This window comes from Talaromyces stipitatus, genomic scaffold (genome assembly GCF_000003125.1).
Source record: "Talaromyces stipitatus ATCC 10500 scf_1105507295515 genomic scaffold, whole genome shotgun sequence".
Classification (NCBI taxonomy): domain Eukaryota; kingdom Fungi; phylum Ascomycota; class Eurotiomycetes; order Eurotiales; family Trichocomaceae; genus Talaromyces; species Talaromyces stipitatus.
Window position 1 is genome coordinate 398,921 of NW_002990118.1, and position 16,389 is coordinate 415,309.

General features: G+C 47.6%; 6 protein-coding genes across 6 annotated transcripts, besides 6 other annotated features; 1 reads left to right on the top strand and 5 right to left on the bottom strand.

Annotated features, from left to right (window-relative positions):
- Positions 1–138: 138 nt before the first annotated feature.
- Positions 139–3,167, bottom strand: TSTA_041720 (ankyrin repeat-containing protein, putative; the record flags this gene model as incomplete). Its single annotated transcript, XM_002484603.1, has 5 exons — positions 139–504; positions 574–684; positions 758–1,018; positions 1,089–1,473; positions 1,528–3,167. The coding sequence occupies 5 exons, from the start codon at positions 3,165–3,167 to the stop codon at positions 139–141; spliced, it is 2,763 nt and encodes a 920-aa protein (XP_002484648.1).
- A 1,441-nt stretch (positions 3,168–4,608) lies between these two features.
- Positions 4,609–4,640: a microsatellite.
- Positions 4,641–4,948: 308 nt separating this feature from the next.
- TSTA_041730 (uncharacterized protein) lies at positions 4,949–6,472 on the bottom strand (the record flags this gene model as incomplete). Its single annotated transcript, XM_002484604.1, has 2 exons — positions 4,949–5,948; positions 6,165–6,472. 2 exons carry the CDS (start codon positions 6,470–6,472, stop codon positions 4,949–4,951), a joined length of 1,308 nt encoding a protein of 435 aa, XP_002484649.1.
- Positions 5,177–8,662: a mobile genetic element.
- Positions 6,713–10,275, bottom strand: TSTA_041740 (polymerase, putative; the record flags this gene model as incomplete). Its single annotated transcript, XM_002484605.1, has 2 exons — positions 6,713–8,647; positions 8,839–10,275. 2 exons carry the CDS (start codon positions 10,273–10,275, stop codon positions 6,713–6,715), a joined length of 3,372 nt encoding a protein of 1,123 aa, XP_002484650.1.
- Positions 9,937–10,028: a sequence feature (G-rich).
- Positions 10,276–10,453: 178 nt separating the features above from the next.
- Positions 10,454–10,479: a microsatellite.
- A 265-nt stretch (positions 10,480–10,744) lies between these two features.
- Positions 10,745–10,802: a microsatellite.
- A 15-nt stretch (positions 10,803–10,817) lies between these two features.
- Positions 10,818–12,590, bottom strand: TSTA_041750 (uncharacterized protein; the record flags this gene model as incomplete). Its single annotated transcript, XM_002484606.1, has 3 exons — positions 10,818–12,105; positions 12,250–12,270; positions 12,472–12,590. The coding sequence occupies 3 exons, from the start codon at positions 12,588–12,590 to the stop codon at positions 10,818–10,820; spliced, it is 1,428 nt and encodes a 475-aa protein (XP_002484651.1).
- Positions 11,016–12,074: a mobile genetic element.
- Positions 12,591–12,891: 301 nt separating the features above from the next.
- Positions 12,892–13,694, top strand: TSTA_041760 (short-chain dehydrogenase, putative; the record flags this gene model as incomplete). Its single annotated transcript, XM_002484607.1, has 2 exons — positions 12,892–13,054; positions 13,267–13,694. The coding sequence occupies 2 exons, from the start codon at positions 12,892–12,894 to the stop codon at positions 13,692–13,694; spliced, it is 591 nt and encodes a 196-aa protein (XP_002484652.1).
- Positions 13,695–13,738: 44 nt separating this feature from the next.
- TSTA_041770 (trichothecene 3-O-acetyltransferase, putative) lies at positions 13,739–14,672 on the bottom strand (the record flags this gene model as incomplete). Its single annotated transcript, XM_002484608.1, has 2 exons — positions 13,739–14,274; positions 14,315–14,672. 2 exons carry the CDS (start codon positions 14,670–14,672, stop codon positions 13,739–13,741), a joined length of 894 nt encoding a protein of 297 aa, XP_002484653.1.
- Between the last annotated feature and the right edge of the window lie 1,717 nt (positions 14,673–16,389).

Consider the following 16,389-nt stretch of genomic DNA (forward strand, 5'->3'; position numbering starts at 1 on the left):
TATTATTGTAAGCTTGTAGAAGAACTTCCGGGTAGTATTATCGCAAGCCAAGGCCACAGAGTCAGCATCAATATTCCAAAACATCGATCTACCATTGTATAAGCTATCATTAATGTTATATATTTGCAGATGTGAACGTCAACACGAACTTTCGTTGTCCATCTTCTGTGAGTCTTCGGTCCGTTTCCTTCTGAACAAAATACCCTGGGATTTATCTACCAGCCTGTGGATCAAATACCCGAGTAATAACCAGTCTGAAGGCGTCGGCGAGCTGCTAGGACCATCAGCACCAAGCTCTTCTCCTCTTTCCCTCCAATAATGATTATCGTTCTCCATGTCTTGCACTAGTCTCTTTCTCCAGTAGCGATACAATTTTTGAACGAGCCCAGCAATGTTGTCAAGATTGAAGGATATAAACAATGTAACAAATCCAACAATCACTGAAGTGATGATGAAAGGATTCCGGGTATCCGATTCTGTGATATTGGGGATGGCCCAAATCGCCTTAACAATGTCCTTATGTTAGTAGACTACACGCTGATATGATAAAAATGAAGTCTTGGGTATACTCACCGCGCAAAACGCTAGTGGCAAGTAGAAGATGCTGACATATGTAAATAACATAACATTTTGACCCAACCTCGTTGAGACCCTGCTCTCATTGATTGAGGCCCAGGCAAATTCCTATATCGGGATTAGTTGATATTGAGGATTGGACTGCCAAGGTAACCCATAACTCAGGTGAGTAAAAACTTACGAATTGAAGAAGATCACGGATAGTTTGATCTAAATGACTGATTCGGTGGCCGATCTTAACCTTGAGCTCATCCACCGACTGCTGTAGTTCATCTGGGACGTGATTTGCATTATAACGTTCACAGTATTCCACAATGAAGTTCTGAGCGACATCTGCCTGGTTTTGAAGTATGGAGCGAAGCTCAGTCCACTTTTGTGCATCCTTTGCAAGTCGACGCATCAGTTCAGGCTTTCTCCCTTCTGAACGGAGTTGGTCGAGACGCTGTTTTGGTGGATTTCAGCTAACTTAGCTAACCTAGGAGGAGTCTATGGTCTATTTCAGGGAAACTTACTGATCTTTTCAAATATTCGTCGGCGGTATCACATACCCTTGACCATCTACTTTCCATATGCTGGATAAATTGTAAGAGAAAGTCGGCACCGCCCTGTGGAATCCAGGCATTTCGTAATGTGCTGAAATAATTCAGCGATTTCCAAGGACGGCTATGTGGACTTGCAGGTGATTGTATTGTCCATGATATTCTTGATTTGCCCCAGTCAGGCATATCGAAACAATGCTGTCGGATTTGGCTTTGACCAGCAGGAAACCACAACGAAACACACACCTTGGGGGAGCCATTAATGTTCTCATATAAGATTTGTAACTCGTTCGGCCTTATTTGCTTCATTTCATCGGATAGCAGCTTCTTTGGCCAATACTTGTAGTCCGGATATACACTGGGAGACATCAGTAAGGCAGGATTGTGTGATAAGGGATCAACGGTAACATACATCAGTTGTGGATTAGGATTTGCAGAGTGCCCGGTGCTTTCCGCTTTGTCTTTTGAAATAAAGTTAACCCACTGCTTTGCATAAGTGTCTTCCTCAAGGTGTATGATATCCGTTCGTGGTCGCCCATACGCAGCAAGCCAATCGCTCGCCCTGATGCCTTTTGTCTGCGCGCCGTATCGGAGTAAAAAGTCGATGGTCTCACGGTTTTTGAGCTGAAAGGCCAGGCGGAGTGCAGTCTGACGGCTGGCGTCGCAACGATCGACATCATATCCACAATCAAGAAGACGCTCTGCCATTATCAGATCTCCGTCCCGAACTAGACCATGCAGTGTGACCATGTCCCTGCTAATAAGCGAGCGGATGACTCTATGGTGCCCATTGTGCATAGCCCACAACAACGGCGTTCGGCCACAAGCATCCGTAAAGTTAAGGTTAACCCCCTCCCTTGTCAGTAGTATCTCGACAACAGTGTTGTGACCATTCATTGCTGCCCACAATAGCGGCGTCCGATTAAACTCATCCTTGGAGTCTGGACGGACATTCGATCTTCTGAGGAGAAGCTCTACGACAGCACTGTGGCCACTCCCAGCCGCCCAGGATAATGCTGTCCTGCCATTAATGTCTGGGGAATCGGCACTTAACCCTTCTTTTGCCAAGAGAAGTTTTACCACTCTATCAGTCCCATTTTCTGCTGCTTTTGACAGCAATGTTCGAGAATCCAAAGTTGCATAGTTAAGATCAATTTTCTCATTTTGCAGAAGTATTTCCATCACTTCATAACGACCCTTCTCCGCTGCCAACCAGATCAGCGGTATCCCATCCTTGTTGATCGAATTTGGATTGACATCCGCCCTCTTTAGTAGCAATTGCACTACTTCGCTATGTCCCTTCATTGCCGCCCACGACAACGGAGTCATGCCATGATCATCCATAGAATCGGAATTGATATTGTGGTTTTTGAGAAGTGACTCGACAACCAGATATTGGCCATTTTCTGCAGCCCATGACAAGGGAGTCTTGCCATAACTATCCTGGGAATTAGGGTTCACATCTTCTCTCTCCAGTAGCCTGTTCACTGGGCCAGCATGAAAGTTTCCTGAGGCCCAAGATAATGGTGTCCTTCCATACTTGTCTTTGGCATCAGGGTTGATATTGGGTCTCTTAAGAAGTAATTCTACTACCATACCCTTCTCATTTCCTGCGGCCCAAGACAGCGGAGTTCTACCATCAAGGTCTTCGAAATCCGGGTGGACATCGGACCTTTCAAGCAAAAGTTCTATCGAACCTAAGCTCTCTCCACTCCCTGCAGCCCACGATAATGGTGTTCTACCATTGTCATCAGTTGAGTCAGCATCGATACCATCTATCGCAAGAAGCTGTCGCACAACAGAACTGTGACCGCTCCCCGCAGCTAATGACAGTGGTGTTCGTCCATGTGGATTTCTTGTTCCGACATTGCTGCTGTTGATGTCGGCACGGCCTTCCAATAACAACTCAAGGATCACGTCGCGTCCTAGGTGCCCCGCAGCCTGAATCGCACTTCCATATTCACCACCCTTAGCATTGACATCTGCGCCTGAGCGAAGAAGCTCAGATACGCCCCTTGAGTTCAGGCGAATGGTTTCTTCCTGAATATCCATCAAGTATCAGCCTCCACGTTTGCGAACATCCAAGTAACTTTTTCATTTCACGACACTTACACGTCTAGGTACTTAAAGGTGGCTGAGTTGTGGAAAGGCAAACACCAAAATACGAGAAGGCCTCTGCGTGGCTTGGCACATCACAAATTAATTAACCCTAACCCCGTTGATGGTCCCAATGAGCAAAAATAGTGTTACGCGTACATCATCATGTTTTTGATTGATCTCGATGAACTCTATCTTTCAGAGAGCATTGGGTAGGGCTGATGCGAATACAAATATCGGCCTAATCTAGGTGGTCACTGGTCACATCCGTATACGAGACAGAAATACTCTGTAGTTGATTTTGATATGCCACATTTGCTAAGATAGTGTTATGGGTTAGTCCCGCCTAATGCTCACTTATAAGGGCATACTTGAATAGAAAATATAACATGAGGAAAGGAAGAGGAAAGGACAACATGATTTCATCGTACATGCAAGTTTATATAGAAAAGTGGAACGCTCACACTGGGTTGGGTTCGGCGCCGATTATCCATAGCCATACACACCACGTGAGTGCCAAGGCATGAAGTCATTTATTATGCATTCTAATTTGGTAATAAATTCACTCTCCCCGTTAGAAGGCAAATCAGCCAATCAGAATGAATCTTCAACGTCTGCGAATAACTTCAAACTGCCAGGCTGCGCTCCAGCGTCCTGGGTGCAGAAGCGAATGAAAACGATACAGATTCTCTGATGAGGCTTTCGCCCGAACCACATCAGTATGAGGTCAGCTCATAACAATAGCGAAGGTCCAGGGCATTCAATGAATTCCGAAACAATGAGGATGTTGATGTTGATGGATAGTGTATATGGGAAACAGCTCACTGTCAATTTAATAAGTGATATAGGACCTAAATAATCCAACGATTGATTAATCTACGGACTGTTTCAAATTAACCACCATACTTATAGATTATAGATAGTAGATACTTCGTAACTAACTGTCAGATAATCTGGCTTTCAAACGAAGCAGAGAGATCGGCTGTTCGATCTTACAGGTCTAAAAGGCACCTTAGGGCACCTAGGTTTCAGCCCAATGTTTACCCCTCATGATAGCTCACAAATCACCCCGCCAAAGATGTTTATAAAAACCCAGCTTTGAAACCTGCTGGATAGAGAGAGACAGAGAACTGAATACATACAATCTTGCTAGTCACTTCTTTTCTTTTCATCCTAGTAAAACATTCTTCAGGATTGGCCTGGAATAAATCTACTAATCCGACACCAACCACAGCTTTCGATATATATATCTCAATATATATCTGTTGGTTTTACTACGGTCCGTATCACGAAGCATAGACGGTAGTAAGGCGCGAACACGAAGCGGCCTAACGAGCCTGACAATATGAAGCTATCTTGATTCCTAATATTGTGACTAGTCCCCAAGAGCGAGGGGGTGTGTGTGTGTGTGTGTGTGTGTGTGTGTGTCATTATTTTACGGCCGTAGGCCGTGATGAATCACTGCCTACCCATTCCCTAGTGGGACAAAGGCCGCCAGGGGGTAAGCCCTGGGTGTCAAGAATTATATACAAGGTGTGACTCTTTGGCGCGCTTACATGGCTGCCGCGGTCAGATAGATAACCTCTGCATGTAGAGGGTGAATGTTTCTGCCAACTGCAGTGGTCCACCTACTCCCCGTGACCGAATCTAACATGTTCAACACCGATGCAGCTTTAAAGAGAGAAAAGGAAAGACAAGGAAAAACAAAAGAAATATATAGCTATAAGTCTCTTAGCTTATGTGCTAAGAGGGGGCCTTCGAGGGCAGATATCCTCGAAGAATCGGGTCTCCGTGAGCCATTTGGCTAGTTTGGTGGCGCCCTTTGGGGTGCCCAGGAGGAAAGGAATGACTTCCGAAGGATGTCCAGGGAATCTAGGAGCCTTCCTCTTTGCGATCTGGCAGAAGATAAAGTGGATTGGGGACTTTCTTGCGCCGCATCGGCACGTGAGATGGGCATCTGTGTGGTTGAACCGTTCATGGTAGTCTGCGAAGTCTCCATGTTTTGTGCGTGCTGCAAGGATTCGTCCTAAGATATGGCGGGGAAGCTGGAGTTCTGGTGGGCGTCTTGAAAAGGTGGTGATTTCAAGATCTTGATAGGCCTGCGGAGCCGCTGCCTGCCAATATGTCTGTGCTCTTGAGGCAGCTTGTGATTTGGTATGTCGCTTAAATGCTGCATATGACCATGGGTGGGAGGTAGGGACAGTTTTTCCCGCGCCCTCTTTGGCAGCGCAGTCTGCTGCTTCATTTCCAGGGATGTTGGCATGTCCTGGGACCCAGCGGATTCGGACTGCCCCGCTCTCAATTTGGAGGAGTCTCCTTCTTGATGGCCAGGTAGCGGCAAGTGTGTTGAATGACTTGAAGACGGCTTGAGAGGAGCCTATAGATGAGGAGAGGAGTTGGATAGTGACCTCAAGGTTGTCAAGGCATATCCACAGGTTTGGTGAGCATTGGGCAGTAGAGTGTGTCATCGCAGCTTTTAACCCAGCAAGAGCCGCTTCTGCTTCTGCGTCAAAGACTTCTTTATTATGCCCGAGGGGTATTGAGCCGCGCAGGAATTGGGAGCCAGCTTGGAAACCAACATAACCACCACCTGTTTGGCCATTTTCTAATTTGGATCCATCTGAGTAGATTATAATATCGTTATTGGGGATGGATTGCAGGAGTATTTGGAAGTTGTCCGCCGCTTCTTCTCTTGTGCGTCCTGACGGGGCACCGACCCGTCTTAAGGCTGCTTCTCTGGGTTCTTTTGTACTCTAGGGTGGATGAAGCAGTGGGTTGATCTTTTCCATGTTGGGGAGTGCGAGCACTCAGCGCGCGAAGCGGCTAGTTGGGTGGCCTGTTCGGGCTATGGCTCTGGCTCGTCTTCGAAGAGGGTGATATAGGTCTAGGCGGCTTAGGCGTGTGGATGCAGTGAGGGCGATTTGATCAAGCTTAATCTCAGGAGGGTAAAACCCTGACTCTCGGTGTAGGACAGGTAACTGGATAGTGCGGAAAACAGGCAGAATTGCCCTTGCCCCTGTTAGAATGACAGTAGATAGGTCCGTTAGATGTTTATTCACTAGGTTTGAGATTGGGGGAGTGTCTGCCTGAGGGCGGGAACGAGGTCGGGTGCGGCCTGGCCACCACGTCTCTGCGCCGAAGTAGGCTTTACGGAGGACACAGGCCGATATGGCCTGTTGGAGGAGGTGTGGCCTCATTCCGTGGACTGTGTTTCCAAGCGAGCGGAGGGCACTAGCTATAGTGAGCGCTTTGGATGTCATTTCTTAAACATGCCAGTGGAAGGAGAGCTTTTTGTCAAAGAGGATCCCTAGCCAGCGTAGATATGGACGGTCAGTTGCTTCAGTAACTGTGACTGAGCCCGTTGAGACTGAGGGGGTTGTTGCAGGATCTTGATCTGCTCGATGCCGAGAGAAATGCATAAGTTTATATTTATTTGGTGCAAAAGTAATTCCTTCCGCAGTGCCCCATTCAATTGCGTCCTGTAGAGATTCGCTCAGTGTCTAGCAATTAGTTAAGAGGGATGGAGAGATTGCTAGGGTCGCTCTATTATCTGCGTATCCAAATCTAGTTCTAGGGTTACCCATGTGGAAGAGCGGTGCAATGTAAAGCATAAAGAGAATAGGGGAGATAGGGGAGCCTTGGGGAAGGCCACATGATATATCTGTATGAGGGCCAAGTTCATTATCAAATCGGATCTGTATGGTTCTTTCTGTGATGAAAGAGCTGATCCAGAGTATTAGATTGTTTGGCCATCCTTGTGTCCGGAGCCGGTAGGTGAGTCTCCCTGGGAGGACATTATCGAATGCTCCTTCCACATCAAAGGTTAGTAGAGATGCTGTTTTCCCTTGGTTTAGGGCTTGTTCTATGTCGTGTGTTAGACATGTGGTAAGGTCGATTGCTGATCTTAGAGGAAGGGCTCCAAATTGTTGGCTTGCCAGGACCTTGTAGTAGATTGCTATCCAGGCCATATTCCGTGCCACTAGACATTCAAGACCCTTTCCTAGGACAGAGAGGAGAGCGATGGGCCGGTAGGACCTAGGGTTGGTCCAGTCTTCTTTACTGGGCTTTTGCAGAATAGTGAGAATTGCATGTCTGAAATATTTTGGATGATATCCTAATCGTAGGCAGCCTTGGAATAGGAATAAGATCTTGTCTTTGATCAGTGGCCAAGCTGTCTTTAGGATGTTAGTTTGGAGTTCGTCTTCTCCTGGAGCGGTGTTTCTGGCCTTTAAGATAGACTTTTCCACTTGTGCCATGGTGATCTCAGGGAACGGAAGGGTAGTGGTAGGGACAGCTGGGCAGTCTAGCGGGATATCTCCTGCCTCTGTTGTGTTTTGCAGGAGGTTGCGAACTAGTAGGTCTCGCTTCTCCTGAACAGAGACTGCAGGTGGATTATCCGGCCGTAATGGATCCTTGAGAGGAGGGCTGCGATATGACCCCCTCGATTTGTGCCATTTGCTGATATCGAAGACCTCTTTCGTTTGTGAGGCAGTTATTAGCTTATTGCGCCAGAACTCTCTTTGTGTTTTCCTAATTGTGCTGCGAAACTCCTCTTTGGGTAGTAATTCTGATCGGTAGGCTTGTAAGGCTTCTTTGCATTCTGGATTCCACCATGGTTGTCCTTTTTTATGGGGGAGGGACCTCTTGGCAGAGCCTTCGTACGCACTGTGTATTGCCGAGGTCAGCCCTTGGGCTAGTGACTCTAGGTTGGCCTTTAAGGAGTCCAGCGGTTGGATCTGTGAGAGGTTAGTGGAGAGGAGAGATAGAAAGAGGGGTTGGTCGAGTATATCGAATCTTATTTTTTGGGTAGGTAGTGTGTGTCTTTGGTCCCACGGGATAGTGGTTAGCAGTGGTGTATGATCGGAGGTTGAGTCTAGGTGAGGGGCGGTGCTGGTGTGTAGTCCGCTCAGCGCTAGTAAGCTAGTAGCATAGGTGAGGTCTAGAACATTGCCTCTTGTATGGGTTGGACAGTCTATTTCTAATGTGAGGATAAAGCCTAGATGATCTAACCATTCAATAAAGGGGTCCGCTGATACAGCAGGACGGTAAGTCAGGGAGGGTTGCCATCTAATATGTAGAAGATTGAAGTCTCCAGCGAGGAGAGTGGGTTGTAGGAATAATGTCTCTGGAAGGGATATAAGGGTCTCCATAGCTTTACCAGCTCTGGTGGAGCCAGCTGGGGCGTTATAGGCGTTGATAGTGAGGACTGATTGTCCAGTTGAGGAGGAAATTTGCAGAAAGAGTAGGTCGGATAGGGTTGCTGGATCTGTAATGATAGGCCGAAGCTGGGATGCTTGTAGGCCTGCATTTTTCCAGACATAGGTAAGGACACAGGGCCGTCTAGTTACTGTCCAGCTATCTGTTGGAGAGAAACATTCATATGAAGGATGTCTCTTGGTGATTTTTTGGCTTAGGTTTGAAAATATGTATGGTTCCTGTATGAGTAGGACGTCAATATTGTTGGTATATGCGAGTGAGAGGGCGATAGTGTGGGAATCAGCACCCCGTCCAACATTTAGTTGGAGTATTGTGAGGGGTTCTTTTGAAGTGGACCGCCAATAGATCATAGGTGTTCTTTGAGAAGTGAGTTGAACCGGTTTTATGGTTTGGGGGTTGCAAAGCGCACCACGCTAGCTGTGACAGGAGGTTCCTGAGAGGGCGCCGGAGGTGGGGGAGTGGTTGGTCGGAAAGGTGAGGCGACCTGGATTTGTGTAGGTGGAGTATCTATGACCATGTGCTGTTCTTGTGTGGTAGCAGATGACTCTGAGGAGCAGCCTTGTTCTGTACGGGCCTTTGCTAGGTTGATGGCGCATGTTTTGCGGATTTCTGCTCGTTGGGCTTTGGTGCGAGTGGTGCCAGCTTTAGGGCGGAGTGGGCAGTCAGTGAAGTCCGCTGGATGGGGTCCATGGCAGTAAAAGCATCTTGGAGGATAGCAGTAAGGATTTGGAGTAGAACAGCTATTGTTATGTTCTTCTTCTATATGTTCTGATAAGCCGCAGAGTCGACATCTTGGGGATCGTGCGCAGGACCGTGCATTATGCCATTTCCAGCAGCGGTTACATTGGATGATTGTTACCTTCCTAGTAAGGAAGCGAGCATTGGTGATAGTGCCGAAAAGGCGGAGCCAGGTTGAGAGAGAGGCTTTTGAGTCTTCTGAGAAATTGATAAACCAGCTTGAAGATGGTGAGTTGACATTAGCAGCACTAGCGGTAGTCTCACTGACAGATATGGGTCTATAGCCTGTTTGCTCGGCAATTTCAGTAGATAGTGTCGCAGGGTCGACTGGGATCATGGAGTATTGGCCATTGGTGATTTGGCCAATCTTTCTTGGCAGGTTTGTAACTCTATATGAGATCCATCGTGCGCTGCGTTCAACTTGGCAGTTGCCAAAGTACGTCGATATGACTTCCTTTTGAGCCTCAAGGGTTGAAAGGGCCTCCATAGTTGCAGGATAGAGAGCGAACCTGGTCTTTGTAGTTTGTACTTCTTTCAAGGCGTTGCTGTTAATACCTAGTTGGGCCCGGAGGCTAGTATAGATCGCGTAAGAGTCCATCATTTTTGCGGCATGGTCTATTGGGAGACGTACGAAGAGGCGGTAGTCAGGGAGAGATTGTTTCACGTCAGGTGTAGGCTTTTTCGTAGGTGGCTTTGTTTGTTTTATAGCAGTACCTGATCTGGCTGGGTTGGACTTGGTGATTGTTGTGTAGGAGGACTGCGCGAGGCCGGAGGGGGGATAAGAGGGAGGGGGCGTAGGGGGAAGGGGACTGGGGATAGGGGAAAGGGCTGGGGCAGGGGAATGGGTAGAGGGAGTAGGAGTGATGCCACTTATATAGGCATTAAAATGGTGTTGAGCCACGGTGGCTAGATCATCACTTAGAGCGGCAAGAGCTCCTTGTAGATAAGGGCTGAGGCCAGCCGTCTGGTTGCGGTGTTTATCAAGAAAAGCAGCTATTGGGCTGAAGATTTTCTGACCCTCGGCTGCTCTGGTGGTAGCAGCAGTGGTTATCTCTTGCAGAACATTTTGTAGAGACCTCTTGTCGGGTTCAGAGCGATTCCGTGCCATGGCGTTGCGGAACGCGTTTTAGCGCGTCTGGGCCGCGTCGCCTGGGACTGGAAGCGGGAGAAAGAGAGAAAATATAGGCAGGAATAGAGCGTCTGTCCAAACCAATGTGTGTAGAGCAAGGGGGTGTGTGTGTGTGTGTGTATTTAACGGCCGTGGTTCGTCCTTTGTCTTTTTGGGGGTGTGTGTGTGTGTGTGTGTGTGTGTATATTTAACGGCCGTGGTTCGTGACTCGCACGCTTCCCACCGATCCCTACTGGGACATAGGCCGCCGAGGGGTAAGCCTCGGGTTTCGGGTCCTATCAGATTTATGTACAAATAAGAGACTCTTTGGCGCATTTCCATAGCTGCCGTGGTCTTACAGGGAGGTCCACTTTGAGTGGGTTTTAGGTATTTGCCAGCTGCAATGGTCCGCCTACACTCCATGACCTATTACTCCACCACTATTATAACTGAACAGTAAGTTTTGCAGAGAGGGAAAGAAAGAAGAGAAGAGAAAGAAAGAAGGAGAAGAGAAATATAAAGGAAGAGTAGGGCTGTCCTAGCTAGGTGCTAAGGAGAGGTTGGCGAGGGCAGATATCCTCAAAGAAGTGGGTCTCTGCTAGCCATGTGGCTAGCTTTTGTGCTCCTTTAGCAGTGCCTAAGAGAAAAGAGATGACCTCAGAAGGGGGCCCAGGAGGCCGAGGGGCTCGTCTCTTAGCTATATGACAGAAGAAGAAGTGCAGAGGTGCTTTTCGTGCTCCGCATTGGCAGAGAAGATAAGCATCATCATGGTTGAAGTGTTCATGGTAGTCTGCAAAGTCTCCATGACCAGTACGGGCCGCAATAACATGGCCGAGGTCAAGTCGGTTGAGTTGAAGCTCCCCAGGGCGCTTAGGGGAAGTGGTTATTTCTAGATCTTGATAGCTCTGTGGTGCCACCTTCTCCCATTGTGACTGAGCAGCGGATAGGGATTGAGTCTTGGCGTATCTCTTTAGCGAGGCGTATGAGGATTTGTGAGGAGCAGGAGGGATTGAGGCAGCTCCCTCTTTGGCAGCGAGATCAGCCGCTTCGTTCTCAGGGATTTTGGCGTGTCCAGGGACCCATCGGATTTGGATAGATCCGCTTTTGGTGTGAGGAAGCCTTTTGCGAAGTGGCCATGCGGCTGCAAGGGTGCGGAAGGATTCAAAGATTTCTTGGGAAGATCCTGTAGAGGGAGATAGAAGGCGTATGGCAACTTCCAGGTTGTCAAGGCAGATCCATAGGTTGGTAGCAAATTGAGCTGTTGGGTACGCTATTGCTGCTTCTGCTTCTGCGTCGAAGACCTCTTTCCCGTGTCCGTATGAGAGTGAGGAGCGGAGGAACTGATGGTGTGCTTGAAGTCCAATATAGCCACCCCCTGCACGTCCGTCTGCTAGCCTAGATCCATCTGAAAAGATTACAATATCTGAGCTAGGGATGGTACGTTGAAAAGCCATGAAATTAGCCGCTGCCTGTTCCTTAGTGCGTCCCATGGGAGCTCCTATTCGAGCTTGAGCATTCCCACGAGGCTCGCGAGGGTGCCAGGGAGCGTATTGGAGAGGGTTTATCTGTTCAGAGTTTGGGAGGGCCAGTGTACGGCGGGCAAATCGGCTGATTTGTCGGCCATTACTAGCGATCTGTTCTGCGCGTCTTCGAAGTGGGTGATAAGGGTCGAGACGCCGTAGGCGGACAGTTGCAAGGAGGGCTATTCGATCTAGTTCGATTTCTGGTGGAGAGAATCCAGACTCTCGATAAAGGACTGGCTTTGGGGTTGTGCGGAAGACTGGAAGGACTGCTCTTGCGCCTGTCAAGAGCGAGGGGGACGGGGGGTAGCTAGCTAGATATATACGCGGTACACACGTGCCACGTCAGACTAACTAATCCGGTGCCGAAACGCGTAGGGTTTGATATTCACGTTCCGACAATGTCAGATGGGATTGATTGCTTGGATAGCCAGAGTTTGCCGGCTGACCCTACCTAGTTATATTATTGATTGTGCTACACTTTTCATCCAGGTAGACAACTTATAGAACTAGTTACGAGAGCAATTTCTGGGCTAATAATTATGGTCTTGCGGCTCTTGGCTGAGCACTGGCACGATCATGTGTGGTTTCATCTCTCTCCATATGATTGAATATATGGCGGATAACTCGAATATCGGCGCGGTATGGCAGATATCGTATCCGCCGGTATGACTACCAGTCGAATAATATTCGATATTCGCATCCGCCGTGAAAAGAACAGCGATTATCGTATCCGCCGCCAATATCCGATCGAATAATATCCGCCGAGGCGGATATCGTCAACAGCTCTAGCATTGGGCTCCGGCTTCACTCTGTCGCTGTTCCACTGCATAAGAAACAGTCTGTATAAATGCTGATTTTATGACCGCTTAAATCCGTCGTAATGCTGGGCATACAAAGACAGCTCAAGGGGTCGGAGAATAGGAGAATGAGACCATTTCTGTAGTGTGACGTGTTCAGAAGTATTTTCAATGCCATGGATATTATTGCTCATTTATAAGAAGGCCTCATGTAACCTGGAAAGTTATGGGTTATAGATTAATAGTTACAACTCCTACTTATGAATCAAACTATCAGACAGCTGCTATACCCAATCATGCCCTATATCCAGCCGAACTTTGCTCGTTATTGGAGGCTCTTCAAGAACAAGATTTGGCGTCGCGAAGCTTGCCCTAGCCGAAGGCATGAAGGTAGCGATCGCTTCATCCAATGCGGAACGAGTAGAGAATGCAGTGGAAAGACTCTAAAAATCATCAAACGTCCCTGACAGAACGCTTTTGGGATATTTGATTGACCTAAGCCAGCCGGACGTCGAGTCCCGACTGGAAAAGCTTCTCCCTGACGTAACAACTGCCTTTGAAGGGGGAGACGGCCAGGAGTTACTCGATCATCTCATTTTTATGGCCGGAGACGCACTCGAATATCGATCATTGCAGATATCGACCCCGACTTTATTCAACGATGCGGCCAGATACGATTCACCGCCCCCCTATTGATCGGAAAGCTCTCTTTAAGGTTCTTCAAGTCCCACTGGAAATCGTCTATACATTCACGAGCGGCAAGGTCGCCGAGCGGTCATTGCCTCAATACGCAGTCTTCGCTGCTTATGCGGCAGGTATGGGAGGTGCCACACGGAACTTAGCTCTGGACTTGAAACCCATTCGTATCAATCAGGTAAACCCGGAGAGAGTTCTTACGCAACCCTGGGGAGTGGGAGCGGAAGCTCGAGTTGAGGAGGCCGCAAAGAATGCACTCTTGGGGAAATTGGGTAGACCGGAGGACACGACCGAAACGTATATTTGTCTGATGAAAGACACCACGGCGACTGGGGTTGTCATCAACAACAGTGGAGGAGAGTTTTTGGTTGAGATCCGCACCAATGCTTCTCACGGTGTATAGAGTTCGATGGTCATGATATTTTGCTGTTTCTTTGTATGAGTTATTTATCCCAAGAAGGTTCCAAATTTCGCAAAATCTTGATGCTTCTTCAACCTTTCCATATCGTCACGTCTTAGGCAAATCCCAACCACGATCTCACCATCCGGTGCTTTTGGCAGAAAGTAAACGAGACCTTCTCTAGAACCATCAGTGAACCGTGGCCTACGAACAGCCAAAGGCAATCCAAACCCAAAGTCAAGATTGTAGCAGTTTTCCTTTGCCCAAGAACTCAAACGAACATCCAGTTCGGGGTTACCTTTGGGGACGATCGTTGCATTTGCGCTATTCTTATCCCTCCTAATTCTAGTTGCTAGTTCGCGTGTACGCTGATTTAATGACTCGGGACTAAGAGCAGAGCGCAATTGACTGGAGAGGTACCCCAATAAATGGTTTGCTACTTCGTCCAATGCAAATGTATGTAGAGTTGTATTGGTAACAAATCCGGGATATGAAGCGGGGATCTGAAGGTGTTGACGGACATTGACATTCCGTGACAGGGTCGTTTTCAATTTGATACGCTCCCATTCGTTTGAGTATATCGCTGTAGTCGAACACTGCTAGACACTGCCATATAAACGCACTAAGGACATCGTCTGTGGAGACAAAGCCATTCGTTTCTCGGGGCAGAGTGGCTGTTGCCTGAGATTTGAGTGATGCTAACTTAGAACGACAGAAGCTGAAATAGGTCCAAGTACAGTCATTCGAAGACGACTGTAGCTTCTTTGATTGAGATTCTTTTGCTCTATCCCTTTGAGATGACGGACTATTTTTAATGCGTGGAGGGTCAGGAGCTGCCGTCTCTTGAAGTTGAACATGATCGTCGAGTAACTGAACGACGTTCCTCCGATCTATGTTACCAATAGATATTTCCTCCTCACTGAAAGGTTCATGTCGACAGGCTTTTGCAAACAGATACATCACCTGCCCCTGGCCAGCCATGTCCATGGACCCATGCTGACCATTCAAGGTGAGCAGTAGTCCGCCACGGACAAAGTTGGCCTGAACAATGAATACAAAGAGATTGTCTGATGAGGGTTCTAGCGTCTTTCATGGTGCAAATACAGATTCGTCTAGCATCCTAAACGGGAAACCAGCTTGTTGTGACGTGCTCCATGTAGGTACTGACGGGTCTTTGGTATAGTCCTTCACAATGACTTGTGGCCTACCGCTATCGGGCTTGATCTTGAATGTGCCATTCTCGTTCACTATCTTGCCAGATATCCATGGAAAGCTCCCGATAGTCGTTGAAAACCCGCTATCGAGTGTCCTTGTGATTTCTGACTTTCAGTGTAACTCGTTGTCTTCTGGCAACGAGTAGCACAATGTGATTTGTGTGTAGAGCCTATTTCTACGAGGTTGTTGCCCGAAAATATCTAGAGGAAAATCCGCCAAACTCGGCCGATTCGATCCGCCCTGCATACTGGCACTTCTCATCTGATATTATTTACAAACCGTGCATTGCATTTAGACAACGTCTTTGAAGGTCCGGAATGACGTCAAAACGGCCCCCTAGGTCATAGAATCAATTAGCCCTAACCCTACATTGATAGGATCGAAGTGCAGTAACTATTTCACAATAGTCGAATATAGACAAACTGAGTCCTTGAGTAGCGCCTTGGACGGGATACTTTTGGTTGCACACCCAATACATGGTTATTAACTTTAACACGCGATCATCTAGACCAGTCCATCCAACAAAACGCGATGGCTGCTCCGAGTTCAGTGAAACCTCACTTTTACCATCTTAAGTTATGTTACAATTGAGGTCAAATATATAGATAAATTTAGCGACAAAAAGCCTATGACTTACATTTCGTATCTTGTACCGGGATCTTGGTCCATAACTATGTTCATTGTAGGCCAAATCCGAGCGGTCAATATCATACATAAGCCTTGTATAATTTTTGCATACTTCTTGGAGATTCACGCCTGTCTTAAGATGTATCCTTATTTAGCAATTTCTTCACGGCGCAGCCATTGCCGATGAGCTCTGACGTGACTCAGTTGGCCCTTGACTGTGCGCTTATTAAATGTTGAAGCAGGTGTACTGGCACCTATGCTGCCCTATGAATCGGTACTGGTGGCCTGATGATCTGGCAACCATGCCAGAAATAGGAAAGACATTCAGCTGGAAGAGATGGACAGCTGGGATGGTTTGCGGAGCTTATAAATAGCCTGTGTTCCGAGACGACCGACCGTCTATACCAATCAATCCCGGGACATTGGAAAAGCGGAGTGGCTTGCAGATCATGTTGCTTATTCTTATGGTTGGTGTTGTTTTCTGGAAACATGCGATAGCAAATTGCCGATATGTTTTGATTGCTATTGTCTCAGTCCAAAAACCGGAAATATTGGTTATCGAGTGTCGGAGTGAGAAAGCCGGGTACTGAATTTTGACATTTTAATTGTGAACAAAGTGCCGGTCCAAAAGAAACGATGAACCGGAACTTATCCTCTTAAGCAATGTATTAATCATTGGCTCATCTAGTCACGGTCTCTTGATTCCGAATGGCCCATGATCGCAATTCCTCCACAATTGTTCCCGTATTGTATGGAGAAAAACGCTGGGCATGTCTCAAATCGATTCTCCTGCAAGGACGATCCTTGCCGGGTCAACTGTCAACACGTCATTTATGGAGAATCGCTTCGAAAGTAA